General features: G+C 46.9%; 1 protein-coding gene across 1 annotated transcript; it reads right to left on the reverse strand.

Annotated features, from left to right (window-relative positions):
- Positions 1–1211: 1211 nt before the first annotated feature.
- LOC128089605 (sialic acid synthase) lies at positions 1212–10024 on the reverse strand. The gene is made up of 6 exons (XM_052701215.1): positions 9830–10024; positions 9025–9240; positions 5739–5838; positions 4869–5023; positions 3574–3840; positions 1212–2991 (listed from the first exon to the last, which is right to left on the reverse strand). Exons 1-6 carry the CDS (start codon positions 9959–9961, stop codon positions 2782–2784), a joined length of 1080 nt encoding a protein of 359 aa, XP_052557175.1. The 5' UTR covers positions 9962–10024; the 3' UTR covers positions 1212–2781.
- Positions 10025–15185: the final 5161 nt, after the last annotated feature.

Raw genomic sequence — 15185 nt, forward strand, 5'->3', positions numbered from 1 at the left:
GCTAGCAGAAACAGTTCACAAGGATTACTTTTCATCTGCCGTTTCTCTGTAGGAGTAGTGATTTATTGTTTTTCCCAGTCTAGTTAACAGTGTTTTATTCAGTTAGTGGCCAGTCACCAGTGGTATGTTCCAGGATGAGTGCTGAGGCTAGTTTAAATATTTCTGTCAATGGTTTGGATGAAGGGATCAAGAACTCCCTCTGTAAGTTTGCAGACAATACCAATTTAGGTTGGAATATTGATTGCTTAAAGGTATTCAGTCTCCAGAGGGACCTAGATAGACTGGACAAAGTCAATGGACAAAGTCCAACCTCATGACAGCCAGTGAGGCCAAATGCTGGGTATTGCAGTTGAGTTGCAACTCCGTATAGTAGCGCAGGCTTGGGAAAGCAAAGGACATTTTGGTGAAGGTGGCTGAGAATGAACCAGAAATCTGCCCAGGAAATAAAGGCCAGTGGCATCCTGTCCTATGAATGAACCAGTGTGGCTAGCACAGCTAAGGAAGGGATTGTCCCCTCCACCACTGGTGACCTCCAATAGTGCATGCAGCTTTAGTCGTCTCACTAGAAGGACACTCAGTTGTTCCAAGTGTGTGCAGAGAAGAGCAACAAAATAAAGCAGCTGAACGGACTAGAAAACAAGACGTACCAGAACCAACAGAGAGAACTGGGGTTGTTTAGTAAAGAAGAGGTCAAGGGGAGACCTCATAATTCTCGCAATTACCTGAAAGAAGGCTGCAAAGAGAAGGTTATCCGCCTCTTCTCTCAGGTTGCAAGTTGTAGAACATAAGGCCTCAAGTTGTGCCAGGGAAGGCTGAAATTTTATATTATACATTTTTTCATGTAGAGGGTGGTTAAACACTGGAACAAGCTGTTTAGGGAACTGGTAGTGTCCCCATCCCTTGAGATACTTAAGAGAGATGTGGACGTGGCTGTAGGAGAGATAGTTCAGTGCTAAGATTTTGTATGCCAGTCTGATGTTTGGATGTGATGTTCTTGAAGGTCTTTTCTAACCTAAGTGATTCTATGTTTTAAGTCCTGGAAATCTGATAAAAACATAGTCTCCAAAGATTATTGGACCAGGTGTACTGTTCACCTGAAAAAGCATTGCTTGAAGCAAGCCAGGTAATCTTTGGTGATTCAAATACTAAAGGCCTCTCTGCTGCTAGCAAAGGCAAGATCTTACTACAGATTGAAATGCAAAAAGAGTTACTTGTTTTGAAAGCCGGATTTATTTTTAAAATTTGCCATTTAAAAAATTCAACAGCTGTTTCTTAACGTAAGGCAAGCATACTGCAACAGCACTCACAGACAGTCACAAGCACATGATTCAAACAGCTTCTTCCCAGTTTAAAGATAGAACTACGACTCTTCAGAACTGCAGAAAAATACACATTTGGAAAGTAAACTACTTACAGGCACAGAAACATCACCATCAAATTCAAGACATCTTACCAATCCATGATCAAGAGGTAGCAATAACCATAGTAACTGTAACTAGCAATTCATTCTGTCATAGACAAACGCAGACTGGTAACACCAAGGTGATTTCGTGCTTATCAAGCTAGTTGAGAGATGTGTTATACCTGCTGCCATCTGGTCCTGCCCAAACAAAAACAATAGGCAGAGAGACTGCACTTCTTACTTGAAAAGAACCTGTACTGCAAGAGTGCACTGCGCAGAGGAGCGCTGGCAATCATGCTGTGACCTAGTCAGTGAGGTGATCTAGTCAAGCAGCTTGCTTCAGCTGTTTTAAAGAGCAGCATGTGGGGAACGGGGAGGGGGGTTTAATCCGAAGACAGCATCTTTGTGCAAAAAGGAGGCTGCAAAATCCTTACTAGCATCTGATTTCTTACCTGAGCAGCTGTCCTCACACACAAATAGAGAAGCTGCACAGCAGAATTTATTAGGATGCCAAGATTCAGTAATCTGACAGATGCTTTTGCCAATTCCTGGAAGCACAGATTAAATTTACTTCCACTGATCCATCCTGGGTGAATTTTGCTTGCTGTCTTGCCTTTCAGCTTGTAAAAAGTACCAAAAGGCTCCTTTTCTCGCTCCTTAAATGGGAGCTGTCTACATATCCAATTCGCTGACTTTGTTGGTACTGCTTTTGAGAAGGTAAGTGCATACTGGAACCTAGCTTTCCTCAAGGAGCTGGCTTTTGAAAGAGTGGCATCACAGGAATAGACAATTATCTCCCTTCTCTATACTGCTGCACTTCTGTGAGTTTGTCCACTTCTATTCCTCAAGCAGGTTTCTGCCACCCGTTCCTTTAACTTGAGACTTTTTTTTAAAAGACATATCTTAAGAAGAATCTATCATACTGCATGTATAAAGCTGTCTGTTTAGTTTAGGTAATTTTTCTCTTTGCATTTAACACGAACTTCCATCCTATCTTCATGGTATTAAAGCAAATGGCAGAAGAGAGACTTTACAGTAACAGAACAATTCAAGTACAGAGAGATTTTTAGGATTAGTGTATTCTTATCAGAAAAGGAAAGCTAGAAAACAGTAGACCTCGGTCACAGATTTGGCAAGAAATCCAAAGTAATCAAAGTGGAATGGAAGAGGAGGAACATGGTGTTTTCTAGACACAGTACTATGCAGTTTCTAATAAAATTGCTTTTCATAATTTATATCCCCTAGTTGCGAAAACTTCCTGCAGAACAAACCCTGAAAACGTTCATCTTCTTCAATCCTTTCTAACCCACCATGTCACTAAAACATGTTGTGCAGTAGGACAGACCGACATCATAAAATATCAAATGGAGGGCTTAGGTTTAGCACTTCACTTTCTTGACATGATTTTCCACTGCCTGCTCAGTGATGGTTTCATCTTCTTCAATTGTTGTCTTAGCCTTCTGGCCCACCAGATCAAAGATGGCTTCTGGAGCAAATCCCTTAGGCTCTCCTACTTTCACTGTCAGCATGTCAAGTGTCAGTACGGTTCCTTCGGGAATGGTCACTTTTGCCACAACAGACTTCCCCAGCTACAAAGGAGAAAATAAAAACAACATTTAAGTCAAACAGAATTGTAGGCACCAGAAGTGGACCACAAAATTATAAGCTACCTGAGAAAGGGTTGCCCAACCTGTTGCTTAACTTATAACTCTACAAGAAGCTTGAGTTAGCATGGAAATATTTACTGTAACAAGGCTGATGGGAAAACTTAAGTCCTTACTGAATTCAGACAATATCTCACTGGCATTTCCCAGAATCAGAACGGAAGGAATCTGAGTAGACTGATGAGCATTCTAGCTTCGTGTAAACAGAGCTTATGCATTCACACGTATTTACTGCTCAAGGGAGTTAGTCACAGGGGACATCCATAAAACTCCACTGAACTTAAAACCAACAGAAATGGCACATGATAAGAAATGCAGATCTGCCTTAAAGTTACAGTGCAATAAGCGCAGTGTAATAAGTGCTCTGCTCCTTTGCAGTGGAAAATTTATTAGAGTGCAGAGGCAAAACACTGCACAAAAACAGAGACCTTCACACCACAAACCCAAGCATTGGCTGCTGTTTTTCTGCACGGGAGTTACAGACTGTCAATCAAAAGCAGGAGTTACCTTTTCGTTGCAAGCCATTTCACAAGGCAAGAGCTGTTTGATTGGAGAACCCATTGCTTTTTCCACGGTACGGATGGCTTTCACCAGCTCTGCCAGTTCCTTTGGCTCCAGGGAAGCCTGGTGGTCACTTCCCTTCCATGTTTTGTCGAGAGTCACGTGACGCTCCACCACTTTTGCACCCAGAGCAACAGCTGCCACCGAAATGGCAATGCCGGTTTCGTGCCCTGAATAGCCAATGGGGATGTCGGGAAAAGCTGACTGATACGCCTGGAACCACGACAGAGTTGGTCTCAGTTGCCAAGGCAGCAATTTCAAAGACAGAGCCAATTTAACAGTAATAACTGCAGTGAACACGCGGGCAGTTTCTGTGCCACAAAACAAGCTGTTGGTTATGCTCAGGATGAAGCATGCCTAGGATGCCTAGGATTCCTCCAGCCCAAGTGCAAAACTTTGCACTTTGCCGTGTTGAACCTCGTCAGGTCCACCTTTGTAGCCTCTCGAGGTCCCTCTGCATGGCTTCCCTTCCTTCAACCATGTCTTTCTAATTTATTTGTGCTCTTCAAGGTCTTAAAAGCCCACCCAGCTGTAAGTTGTGCAAATGGAGTTTTTTTCATCCAAGAACCCAACACCTTGTTAAGCTTAACCTGCGTTCAAAGCAGATGGTGCACCTTCCCATGTTTCAAATCTGAAGCAGTCCTTTCCGCAGCAACACAGGAGTTATTCAGTCCTACAGGCAGTTAAATACAGTCACGTCCAGATATACTCAAGCTAACAAACACTGCGTGCATAAAGCTGGGCAGATGTTTGAACGCTGGCCGACCTGGGAACATTTTCCTGCATCGGCCACCAGGCACATCCAAGCAATAATTTCAAAGGAAACTATAATCCTTTTTCTCTCACGGCTCTGATATTCACACAGAGCCTTTTTAATGGAATTACGCGGTTGAGCTCCCAACTGAGAATCGCCTCCTCAGTTCCACACACCCTCCCAGAGGTGAGGTAACCGTCCACATCCTTTTCTCTCCTTTCCAAAGCTCACGCTCACCTTCAGCTCCCTTCTATTTAACTGCATAGCCCCTAAAGCAATCTCTCCTATCGTATTCCTGAAAGCTCAGTTCTGCCAAAACAGGACCCAACTAATAGTTTTACTTCAAGGCCAGGTGGAATTAGAGGACCATGATGCACTTTCCCACCTCTCAGAAGCAAACTCGAGCATGTGTAAGACCTGGAAACAGAGCGCAATGGAAGTGCACAGGCCTTCTGTGGTACTGTGCCAATAGCACTTATTCACTGACCGATATAACACGTAGATTGACGTCCTCAGGCTGAAGGGGGTAGGCACTGGTGCACTGCAGGAAGCAGAAGTTTGGATTGATGGGCTTCACAATCTGATACACCTGGTGCATTGTGTTCATCGACTGCATCCCGCTGGAAATCACCATTGGGCGTCCTAGCCATTAAAACAAATGTTTTGCCTAGATTTCAAGTTTAGATCCCTAAGAAATCTGCACAGGCTTAACTGAAGTTCTACAATGCATTTGGTTGAACTAGAAAAGGAAGATGGGTGATTTTTTTGGCTTTTTGCTTTTCCCCAAAGTTAAGCGAAGCAAATACATAATAACTGAACTGGTGAGACACTGTGAAACTATGAAGTTTAATGAGACTGGGTTCCCCAGTTCATGAAAGACAGGGAAAATCCAGGGAGAGTCCAGTGGAGGGGCACAAAGATGACGAGAGGCCTGGAACATCTCTGCCAGGAGGAAAGGCTGAGAGACCTGGGGCTGTTCAGCCTGGAGAAAGCCAAAAGGGGATCAACAGAAAATGTGAAAATGGACAGGAGTCAAGTGGATGGGGCCAAGCTCACGTCACTGGTGCCCAGTGACAGAACCAGGGGCAGTGGGCAGAATCCAGAACATAAGAAGTTCCATCTGAGCACAAAGAAAAACTTCTTTACTGTGAGTGTGACAGAGCAGTGGAACAGGCTACCAGAGACACTGTGCAGTGTCCTTCTCTGGAGATATTCAAAATTTACCCGGTCATTTTTCTGTGCAACCTGCTGTAGCAAATGTGCTTTATCAGACAGTTGGACTCACGGACCTTCTGAGGTTCCCTCCAGCCCCTGTAACTTGTGATTCTGCAAATACTGCTCAGTAGATAATGCTTACCTTTCTTTGCAGTCTTTTCCAAATATGGGAAATTATTTGTATCTCCTGATCCTACTTTGAAAAATGGAACATCCAATTCATGAAGAAATTCTACAGCCATCTGCAAGAAAATAGATAAATAAATAAAAATTGCTATTTTTCAACACGTCAATTCAGCTGGGTTAATGACAGAGAAGAATCATCAACAAGCCAACCCTGCAAAATATCAAAAGCAAAGTTTAATTACATGGGGCACGTATACATAACCCTCAAATTATATTAGTCCAGAATATCTAAGGTACAAAATAAACAGAAAGGTAGGTCACATAAATTCCAAAGCAGATGCACCATTCTGCTTATGAAGGTTGGTCTGTAGGTTAACAGTTAAGAAACTCTGGGTCAAACAAATGAGTAGATTTCAAGATTGACACTGACAACATGGCTGGATTTTTCTGTCAGATATCTTTACTACGATGGTGTCGTAAAGATGCCTTCTACAAATACTAAGCCTAAATTTCTGAAACTGTTGTCAAAATACTCTTAGTACTATGGAAGCAAGTAGTAAGAACATTACTGCTTCCTTCCAAAAAATAAGTAATGCACATAGCAAAAATCACATTTGTATGGTGAAATATATGGCTCTATCTCCCTACCTCCTATGTATTCTGTTAAACATCAGAATCGAAAACAGAAAAATATTACAAGTTTGAAATGCCTAAATTTTATTCTTAGCCTTTTATTTCATAATTTGACACTAGGTAGGGTGTACATTCCCCTTTCAGGAAAAATGACTCTGAACCTATTACACAGGCATCTGAAAAACAATCAGTGCGCAAAAAGAAAACTACAAGGGATTTTCTTCTATCAGCGATATCCGAAAATAAATATAAAACAAGCCAAAGAAAAGACAGTAAAGCAGTTTACTCAAATCTTAATTTCTCTCTGCCTCCTTCTCAAAACATGCATTCTATATTTGAGACAATTCAGATGTTATTCTATTAAAATCTGAATTCCACCAGTAAGTTAATCTGAAAATAAGTACACTGAAGAAAAAGATCCTACATAGCAAGTAATATTAAAATCCTTCACTCTCACCTGAGGGAAGCAATGAGACAGTCACCTAACTTTGTTCCCCTTCCAATCACACCCCAAACAATTCTAGTTTCATTGGCTGATTCTTTGTTGCTGCCAAATATATTTAGCACTAGAGAAAGAAAGAGGTAATGCTCAAAAGAGATTCATGTTTAATTTTGCTAAAATCGTTAAGATGGAGGTTCAGTTGCTTATATCTAGGATGTATAATGTTCCTTTAATACAGTTTATTCATTAAGATGCATTGGGCATAAAGACATACTACAAAGCCATAGACTTAATTCAAGGAGATTGCACAAAATGAAGTACAACATTTGGACACAGTATCTAGTACTACTGTTCATAGGATGACTATCTCCTGAAAGTCGGCAGCTTTTTTATAAGGATTCCATGAGCAGGCCTAGCCTGAGCAGCAGGGCTGGACCAGACAACCTCCAGAGGCTCCTTTTGACCTCAACCACTCTGTGTAATATCAAGCAGTAGAGACAAGGCCAGAGGGAGTGACTCAATGGGATCCTGTTCCATCTCCGGTACATTCTGTAACAGAGCAGACGAAGAACTTGCCTGCAGTCTTTGTATTTACTTCACAAGTCACTTCACAGAACTTCCTCATACAATTAAACATACATTTTAACCTCCCTGACATACCTGGAGTTCCAGAGATCATGTTCAGTTTACAGAAGATAACAAACACTGCATCAATCTATGCAAAGCCTACAGCAAGCTCAAAGAACTGTGGCTAGCAGAAACACTGCTGAAGTGTCAGCAGCAGTGTTGAACAGCTATGCTGTCCAAAGAATTATGTCAGTACTGCTAACCAACTGATGAGGCAACAAGCTCGGGAAGCATCTTGAGAAAAATAAGGTAGAAAGTGAACTTTACTACCACACCTCACACATTCTGCATTTCACCACAATGTCAGAAAAGGACCTGATTTTTCACTCCAAAAGCACAGAGGTATTTAAGATCTTATGTATGGAAATCCAAGATGAACAGATTAAAATGTTCTGTTCTTAAACAAAAAAAACACAGAAAGTGTTGCTATTGCACAGACCCCTTAGGCATGAAGGTATCAATTAAATATCACAGCACCTTGTCTTCCCTGATCTATTTCTGAGCCCATGGCAACAGACTACTGCAATACATACAGAACACCCTTTCATCTGTCAGGTACCTGAAATAGGCTTTTTACAGAGTTTGAGAGCTGCATGCAGCTGCATGCAGCAATTCAAGGATTTCAGTCAACAGAACGGTGTGTTAAAAGAAACAGTGAGAATGGCCAGAGGACTAGAAAAGACAAGGGCAAAAGCTCGAAGTAATTGCAATTCCTTAATCCAGAGAGTATTAAAAAAAGGAGATAATAATGTTATTCAAATAAAATGAAATGAAAATAGGAACTTTATGTCAGATGAAGAATTAGAAGAAAGGAGATTAAACTGATAGGTCAGCAATTCTCTCTGATGGTAAGGAAAGCAAGACACAGAACAGATCACTTTAGGACATCAGATAAATACTACCTCCTCCCATCTAGGGCAAGGCTACTTGCTGGTGTGCCTGCCTTAGGGAAAAAGTGGCTAGCTTACTTCTAAAAGGTTTCTTCCAGTTTGTTTTCTTCATTTTCTAGGCCACGAATGAAAGTAAAATAATACATAACCTTCACTCTGTGTTGAGGTTTAACTGCTACCTGAATTTTCCTGCCTACACATTTCAATCGTACACTACATTTATTAATCTGAGGTAAGCAACTTGCAAAAGTTAAAGACTTTGCAGCTCTCAAGGAGAAACAGCAGCAGGTGAGTTCCACAGAAGTGTACAGGCTGGTGGGTGACAACTCAAAAGTCCACTGACAAAATCAGTAAAAGTTTCAAGAGTAGCAGAGCAACTCTCTCCCTCTTGAAGACCCTCTCCATCTTGAAGGAAAAGGGAGCATAACCATTTTTGATGTTTAGAAACATAAACTTACATCTAGTAAGCAGAAATAAATGAAAAAAAATAGCGAAAAGACTGGTATTAAGTAGAGAAAAAAAAATCTATAGAGGAAAGTCTGACATACAATCACATGTATACACAAGCAAGCAGGCTACATCAGTCTAGTTTCCTCATTTACAAACTAAACATCTACACACACAAGGTGAACTTTTAACGTAAGAACTGTAAGGTGCAAACAAGAGATGCAACAGTTGAATTTAGCATCACACTGGTGTGATGTATATACCTCATCCATGCCAGAAGCCGTGAAGAAAATCCCAACCTCCTCTGCGTACTTCTTCAGCTCTCTGTACTGGTCGTGACTGAACTCCAAGTGGCGCTTGTGCTCCCCGTAGGTCTTTCCCCAGGAGTGTTTTGAGGTGTACGGCCTCTCTAAGGCTTTTTTGTTGAATTTGTATTCCAGTTCGCTCTTCTGAAACTTAGCGCAGTCTGCCCCGCAATCCTGCAAAAGAAGCTGGGTCACACACAGGAGGAATGCAACCGGCCCTAGCGTGAACACGCAAAGGCTGTGCAGGTAGCGGCCGTCTGCATCGCAGCGCTCACACCATTACGCCACCGGTGAGAACGCAAAGCGACTCTCCGCGCGGCTCTGAACGCATTTTCCCCAGGTTTCTCCTGTAGCGATGCTCAGTTTCCAAACACAGGTCCAACCAACACTAAATTTTCGAAAGGCTTTTCTGTCTGACGGAGTGACTGAAGCATTACTCCAGGGAAAGTCAACGCACAAACGCGCTAGGGCAGCCGAGGCAGACCGACGGCCTCGGAGCCGCACCGTACCCACACCTGGGTGCGGCACAGCGACCGCCGCCCCCCGCAGCTGCGCGCAGCGGACACCAGCCCAACGCGAGCACGGCGCAGTCACGAGCCGACACGCACCGACCGGCGGCTGCGAAACGCTCTTCTTGTTGCCTGCCACCACGATCTTATTCTCCAGCCGCTCACCCGCAACCAGCCCACTCCTGTCGGGCTGAGGCTGGGGCCCGCTCCCACCTCCCCGCCCGCAGCAGCTGCCCGCGGCCCTCCCCGAGCACCTTGGCCATGCGGATCATGCGCTTGGCGATGTCCAGGTCGCCCTGGTGGTTCTGCCCGATCTCCGCGATGATGAAGCAGGGATAGTCACCGCCTATGCGGCGCCCGGGGCACAGCTCGAACTCCCGCGGCATGATGGCGCCGCCGCTGCCGCCGGCCACTCGCGACTGCGCCGACCGTCCCCGGCAGCCGGCCGGCGGCCCGCCCGCTGGCTCCGCCCCGCCGAGAGGCGGGACTGGGCGGCGGGTGGTTGGAGGCGGGGACCGCCCAGCCCCGGCAGCGGAGGGGCCGGCGAGTCCGGCTGGGTCCTGTTCGCAGGCTGGGGCGCGGGGGCCGCTCAGGCAGCTTTGAGGGCGATCTCCGCTTGTGCATGCCCTCCTTTTCGGGAGTAGAGAGCGATGCGTTCTCCTTGAGCCTCCTTGCCTCCGGACTGAACACTTCCTGTTCCCTCAGCTGCTTAGCATAGGGCTTGTGCTCCAGATCCCTCACGGCTTCGTTGCCGTTCTCTGGATATGCTCCAGCACCTCGATGTCTCGTAGTGAGGGACCCGAAACTGGACACGGTACTGGAGGTGTGGCTTCGCCTGGGCCGAGTACAGAGGGACGATCACCTCCCTGCTCCTGCTGGCTGCGCTGTTGTACAAGTCAGGATGCTGTTGGCCTGCTTTGGCCACTGGGCACGCTGCTGGCTCCTGTTCAGCCACGTGTCCAACAAAGACACCTTTTAAGCCACACAGCTCTCTAGCTTCACTGCACCAAGCCTGTAGCGTGGCCTGGGGTTGTTGTGGGCAATGTGCAGGACCCAGCACTTGGTCTTGTTGAACTTCATCCCAGTGACCTCAGCCCATCCAGCCTTTCCAGACTGCTCCGCAGAGCCTTCTTACCCCCAGGCAAACAAACAAACACTTTCTCCCAACATGATGTCAAACTCACCAAGGATACACTCAGTTTCCCAGTTGCCCTACCCATACCCTTTGTTTATCAGCCCTTGGCAAAGGGACAAGCAGCGCGGCATGGGTATTAAAGTGTGAGTCAAAATACTGGTGTTTCATTTTGTGTTTAAACTGCTCGTCAGAAACAAGGGAAGCATCAGATTTAGGTATGTGGTTGCAAAAATTCCTGGAAACGATGCAGTGCATCCTCTTAGCCTTCTGTTTATAACAAGGTGTTTGTTTCTCAGGTGATTTTCCAGACTGGAAGTGTGATGATTGTACTGACATACTGTGGATTTGCACGGGCTGTTGTGCTATGTATGATTGGATGGAAGTGTCCCTGGAAAAGACTGCTTAATGTATTTAACCCAAACCAATTACAGATTCTTCATCTGACTTACACGTTGTGCTTTTGATGTTTGTTTTTCTCTGACATAGGAGTATACCTTGTATAAACAACAATTTCTGCTCAGGAAAACATTTTGAAGCTTTATATGTTTTCAAGAAGGTGCCCAGCAAACATTTTCCAACCAAACAGTTGGACTGGATCACAGTGTTCTAGCTAACTGCATTCTTCCTCTGCCTTAAGATTATATAAACAAGCAAGGTGAGACCATTATAAATAAATAAATATAACACAAACTGCATTGAAATGGCATCTGTAAGTAAAGAACTCCTAATTCCTTTCCTCTTGAAATGAAATGGACCCCAAATTGGACTTATTATGATGACGCATGCTAAACAGCATTGTGAAATGGAAAGATTGTTACAGAAATGTTAAGCAGTGCTACACACGTAACCCTTCCTTGCACTCAGGTTTTTGCTTATCTCATGAGCTGCCTGCAACTTCCCCATAACATTTTGCTCAAGGCTTCAGTTATGCTCTTTTGGAGGACTAATTTGTAAAGAACATTCATAGGAGGAAAGACAAGTGGATTGTTAAGCCAGAGGAGCAAGTTTCTGTGTAAATGGAAGCAGGTTGTGCAGGTCTGTTACACTAACAGAGCAGTCAGAGCATACACTAAGGAGCAGTCTGTTTGCATTTGCTCACATAGCAGTTTGTTAGCCATGCTGGACAATAGTGTTTTAACTCCAAAAAAGTTGTGAAGTGATGTGTTTGAACCAGGAGCTAAAACAGACCAAGGTATGCTACATGGGCAGCATCCATGCAGAGACTGCGGTCCTATTTCTGCCTTCCTCCAGTTTTCACTTAACTGCACATGGTAAAACTGCAAAACACTGAATTGCTTATTTACTTGTATTAACCACAGGTTGTTGGTTTTGGGGTTTTTTTGTTTGTTTGTTTGGTTGTTTTTCCCCATGTATATTAAAGTGTGTCTTTGGGAAAAAATGAAGAATTAACAGAGTAAAGAGTTCCTGTCCACGTGGTTAACTACTTCACAATCCTGCCCCTCCGGGACAAATGGCTTGCCTTTCTATCTTCCTACAATGTCTCTTTCAAACTTTGAAAAAAAAAAAAAAAAATCCATGACCAAAACAACGCAGAAAAATCTCTTGGCCTTACACTTTCTCTTGTAAATTTTAAATACCCTGGTGTGGCATAATTAGCAGTTATAAAAGATAATGAAACAGCAGCCATCTTTTGTGGAGCCAGCTGTGTAATGTCATTTTTCACTCTTCCAGTGAACATTTGCAGGGCTGCTTTGCATTACCCATGTAATAACTGAAAGCCAAGATCCAGGTACTGAGTAAAAGACAAACGACGTAGTTAGCTGATTCTTGTGCAAGCTGGTGGAGAGCTTCAAAGTTTACTAACAAGTTCCAATCTCCATTTGTTTATGGCTATTGGGCCTGCTTGCAATACACTGCTGGATATTGCCAAGAACCCGTCACAAGCAATTTTGCTTCTACATGAGCAGAGCACCTCAGAAAACCTGTGCCCAACTGTGGTGAAAGTGAGGAGGGGGACACCTTCCAAAACAACCATCAAAGACCCTGAACCCTCTGCGCAGGTGCAGAAGACTCAGTTACGCTTGTGTAACCCTGTAAGCCTGTCATGTATCAGTGGGATCAGTATCAGTGATGGGTGTGGAGTGAGACCTTTGGGATTGCAAGTAGAAGACAGTGTAAAGACATGAGAGTGTTTGTTGGTGGAGATGAGCCACCTTGTGCCCTGCATAGAAATGAAGCAGTGCCTCCTCTGTGGACGTTTGCCTTTGCAGCGTGTAAAGGGAGGTTGTAAAGAAGCAGTAACAGCAGCACAGGAGGCCTCCAGGCCCAGCAGAGCTCAGACCTCCCTCGTGCACAGCGCTGACAAAGGCACTGGTGGAACAGCATGGAGACTTTTCTGTGATTTTATTGCAGTCAACTCTTGGAAAGGGTAGATAACAGCGGGACAAGGGGAAATGGTCTGAAGGTGAGGGAGGGAAGGTTCAGGTTGGATGTCGGGGGGAAGTTCTTCACAGGCAGAGCGGTGAGGCTGCCCAGAGAAGCTGTGGATGCCCCGTCCCGGGAGGTGTTCAAGGCCAGGTCGGATGGGGCCTCGGGCAGCCTGGTCCGGTGTTACGTGTGGAGGTTGGTGGCCCTGCCTGTGGCGGGGGGGGTTGGAGATCCGCGATCTTTGAGGTCCCTTCCAACCCGCTGTTGGCTGTGCCCCAGCTGCAGGCCCGGCCCTGTTCTCGCCAGCTGCTGGGGCGGCGTCCTAGTGCTGCCGGCGGGGTGGCCTCTTGGCAGGAGGTGCAGAGGCCTCAGAGTTGCGGGCCCTCCTCTTTGGAGCTCGCCGAGGCGCCCTGCGTGAGCGCTGCCTGGCCCTGCTGCTGCCGGAGGGACCTGGCACTGCCTCCCCCGGCTCCTGCTGGGCTGCTGCTTGGTCAGTCCGCAACGGAGCCGGGATGGATGGAGGCTGGCTGGGACCTTCTCCAAGGGCAGCGGTTGAGGGGACAGGAAGCTCCTCCTCCACGTTGTCTTCCCTGGTGCTGCTGGAGGGCTGTGGGCTGGCGTGGGGAGTCTGTGCGCCACGGGCAGCTGCGGGGCTGCCCTGCTGCCTTGTGGCATGCAGATGTGGCACCGGCCCGTTGCACACCTGCGCGGCTTGCGCAACGAGCCGTTGCACAAAGCTGGAGGCCCGGCTCTGCAGGCAGCTGAACAGCCACAGAGTCAGCGCTGTCTGGTTCAGGCCAAAGAAGCACAGGCCAGAGATGACTCGGCCCTGCGCTGCAGAGGCTGCCCTGTGGTCAGACCCAAAGAGCTGACTCAGCTCCTGGTGCAGCCAGGGCAGCAGGGGCCGGAGCACAGCTGGAGTCAGGCGGGAAACGGACGGCCAGCTGGGCACCGCCCCTGTTAGGCCTTCTAATGGCGTTGTGCGGTGGGCTGCTGTTCCGGCCCTCTCCTGCTGTCCGACGACAAACTCTTGAAAGTTGTCGTCTGCACGCACGGAGTGCAAGATGGACTGCACCCTGCGTTTGCAGAGGGGGCACGTGGGCCTGCTCTCAGCCCACCGCTGGATGCAGCCAAAGCAAAACTGGTGCAGGCACGGCATCACGTAGCTGGCGTCATCCATGGTGTCGAGGCAGATGGGGCAGCGACAATCCAGCTCGGTGGCCATGCTGTCCAGCTGGCAGGAGAGCAAAGGGGATGAGGGGCTGCTCCTCACCGCGCTGCTGCAGCTGCAGGGGTCACGCTAGGAAAGGAAGAGAGGCCACGGTCACTCGCAGACCCCGTCAGCGGAGGAACGAGTGCCCGGGTCCCTCAGGAAGGAAACCCTCCCAGTGGGCTGCCCAGGCTGAGGCGTCCCCTTACCGGTTCCCTTTGCTGCTGCGGCCTCCTGGGTGCCCCGGCTGCCTGAGCCAGGCAGGGCGGGGAAGAAGCTGTGGTGGCTCTGGGGACGAGCACTGAGAGCGGCTGTCGGCAGCTCCCAGAGCACGAGACCAGCACCAAGGCTATCCTTGCTGCTCGCTCCAAGCCTCACGGACACGCTCGGCTGGAGTGCAGGCACAAGCCAGAGTGAGAGACTCTGCGCCCGGCTGCAGGCAGTGAGGGCCAAGAGGTCACAATCCCTGCTGCGTGTGTCACTATCCCTCACAGAGGGCGTCGGTGCCAGTGATGTCACAGCGGGCGAGCGTCATCTGCAGCGCTCCAACCCCAGCAATGGCATCCGGGTTTTCCGTGGTGCCTCTGTCCGTTCCGTTCCCTATATTCTGTCTGCTCGTTGTTGGCATTTTGCAGCAGTGTCTGGGGCTTTGATTGAGTCTTCCCACGTCGCCCCAGTTGTGACAAATCTCCAGATCCATTCAGCACTGGGGTGCCTTCAACAAAACCCATGTTTTGCCTCTTCCTGAGGCAACAGGACACGGGCCTCACTGACTCTCCCCACAAGTCCGCACTGCTGCACACACAAATAGAGAAGCTGCACAGCAGAATTTATTAGGATGCCAAGATTCAGTAATCTGGCAGTTGCTTTTGCCAAT

Source organism: Tympanuchus pallidicinctus, unplaced genomic scaffold (genome assembly GCF_026119805.1).
Source record: "Tympanuchus pallidicinctus isolate F22 unplaced genomic scaffold, pur_lepc_1.0 scaffold4, whole genome shotgun sequence".
NCBI classification, from domain to species: domain Eukaryota; kingdom Metazoa; phylum Chordata; class Aves; order Galliformes; family Phasianidae; genus Tympanuchus; species Tympanuchus pallidicinctus.

Excerpts from the sequence above, each read along its gene's own strand:
- LOC128089605 (XM_052701215.1), bottom strand. The coding sequence starts at position 9,961 with ATGCCGCGGGAGTTCGAGCTGTGCCCCGGGCGCCGCATAGGCGGTGAC. Across the intron at positions 5,024-5,738 it reads GGAAAAGACTGCAAAGAAAG|GACGCCCAATGGTGATTTCC; the intron begins GTAAGCATTATC and ends TTTAATGGCTAG. Across the intron at positions 2,992-3,573 it reads AAATGGCTTGCAACGAAAAG|CTGGGGAAGTCTGTTGTGGC; the intron begins GTAACTCCTGCT and ends TCTCCTTTGTAG.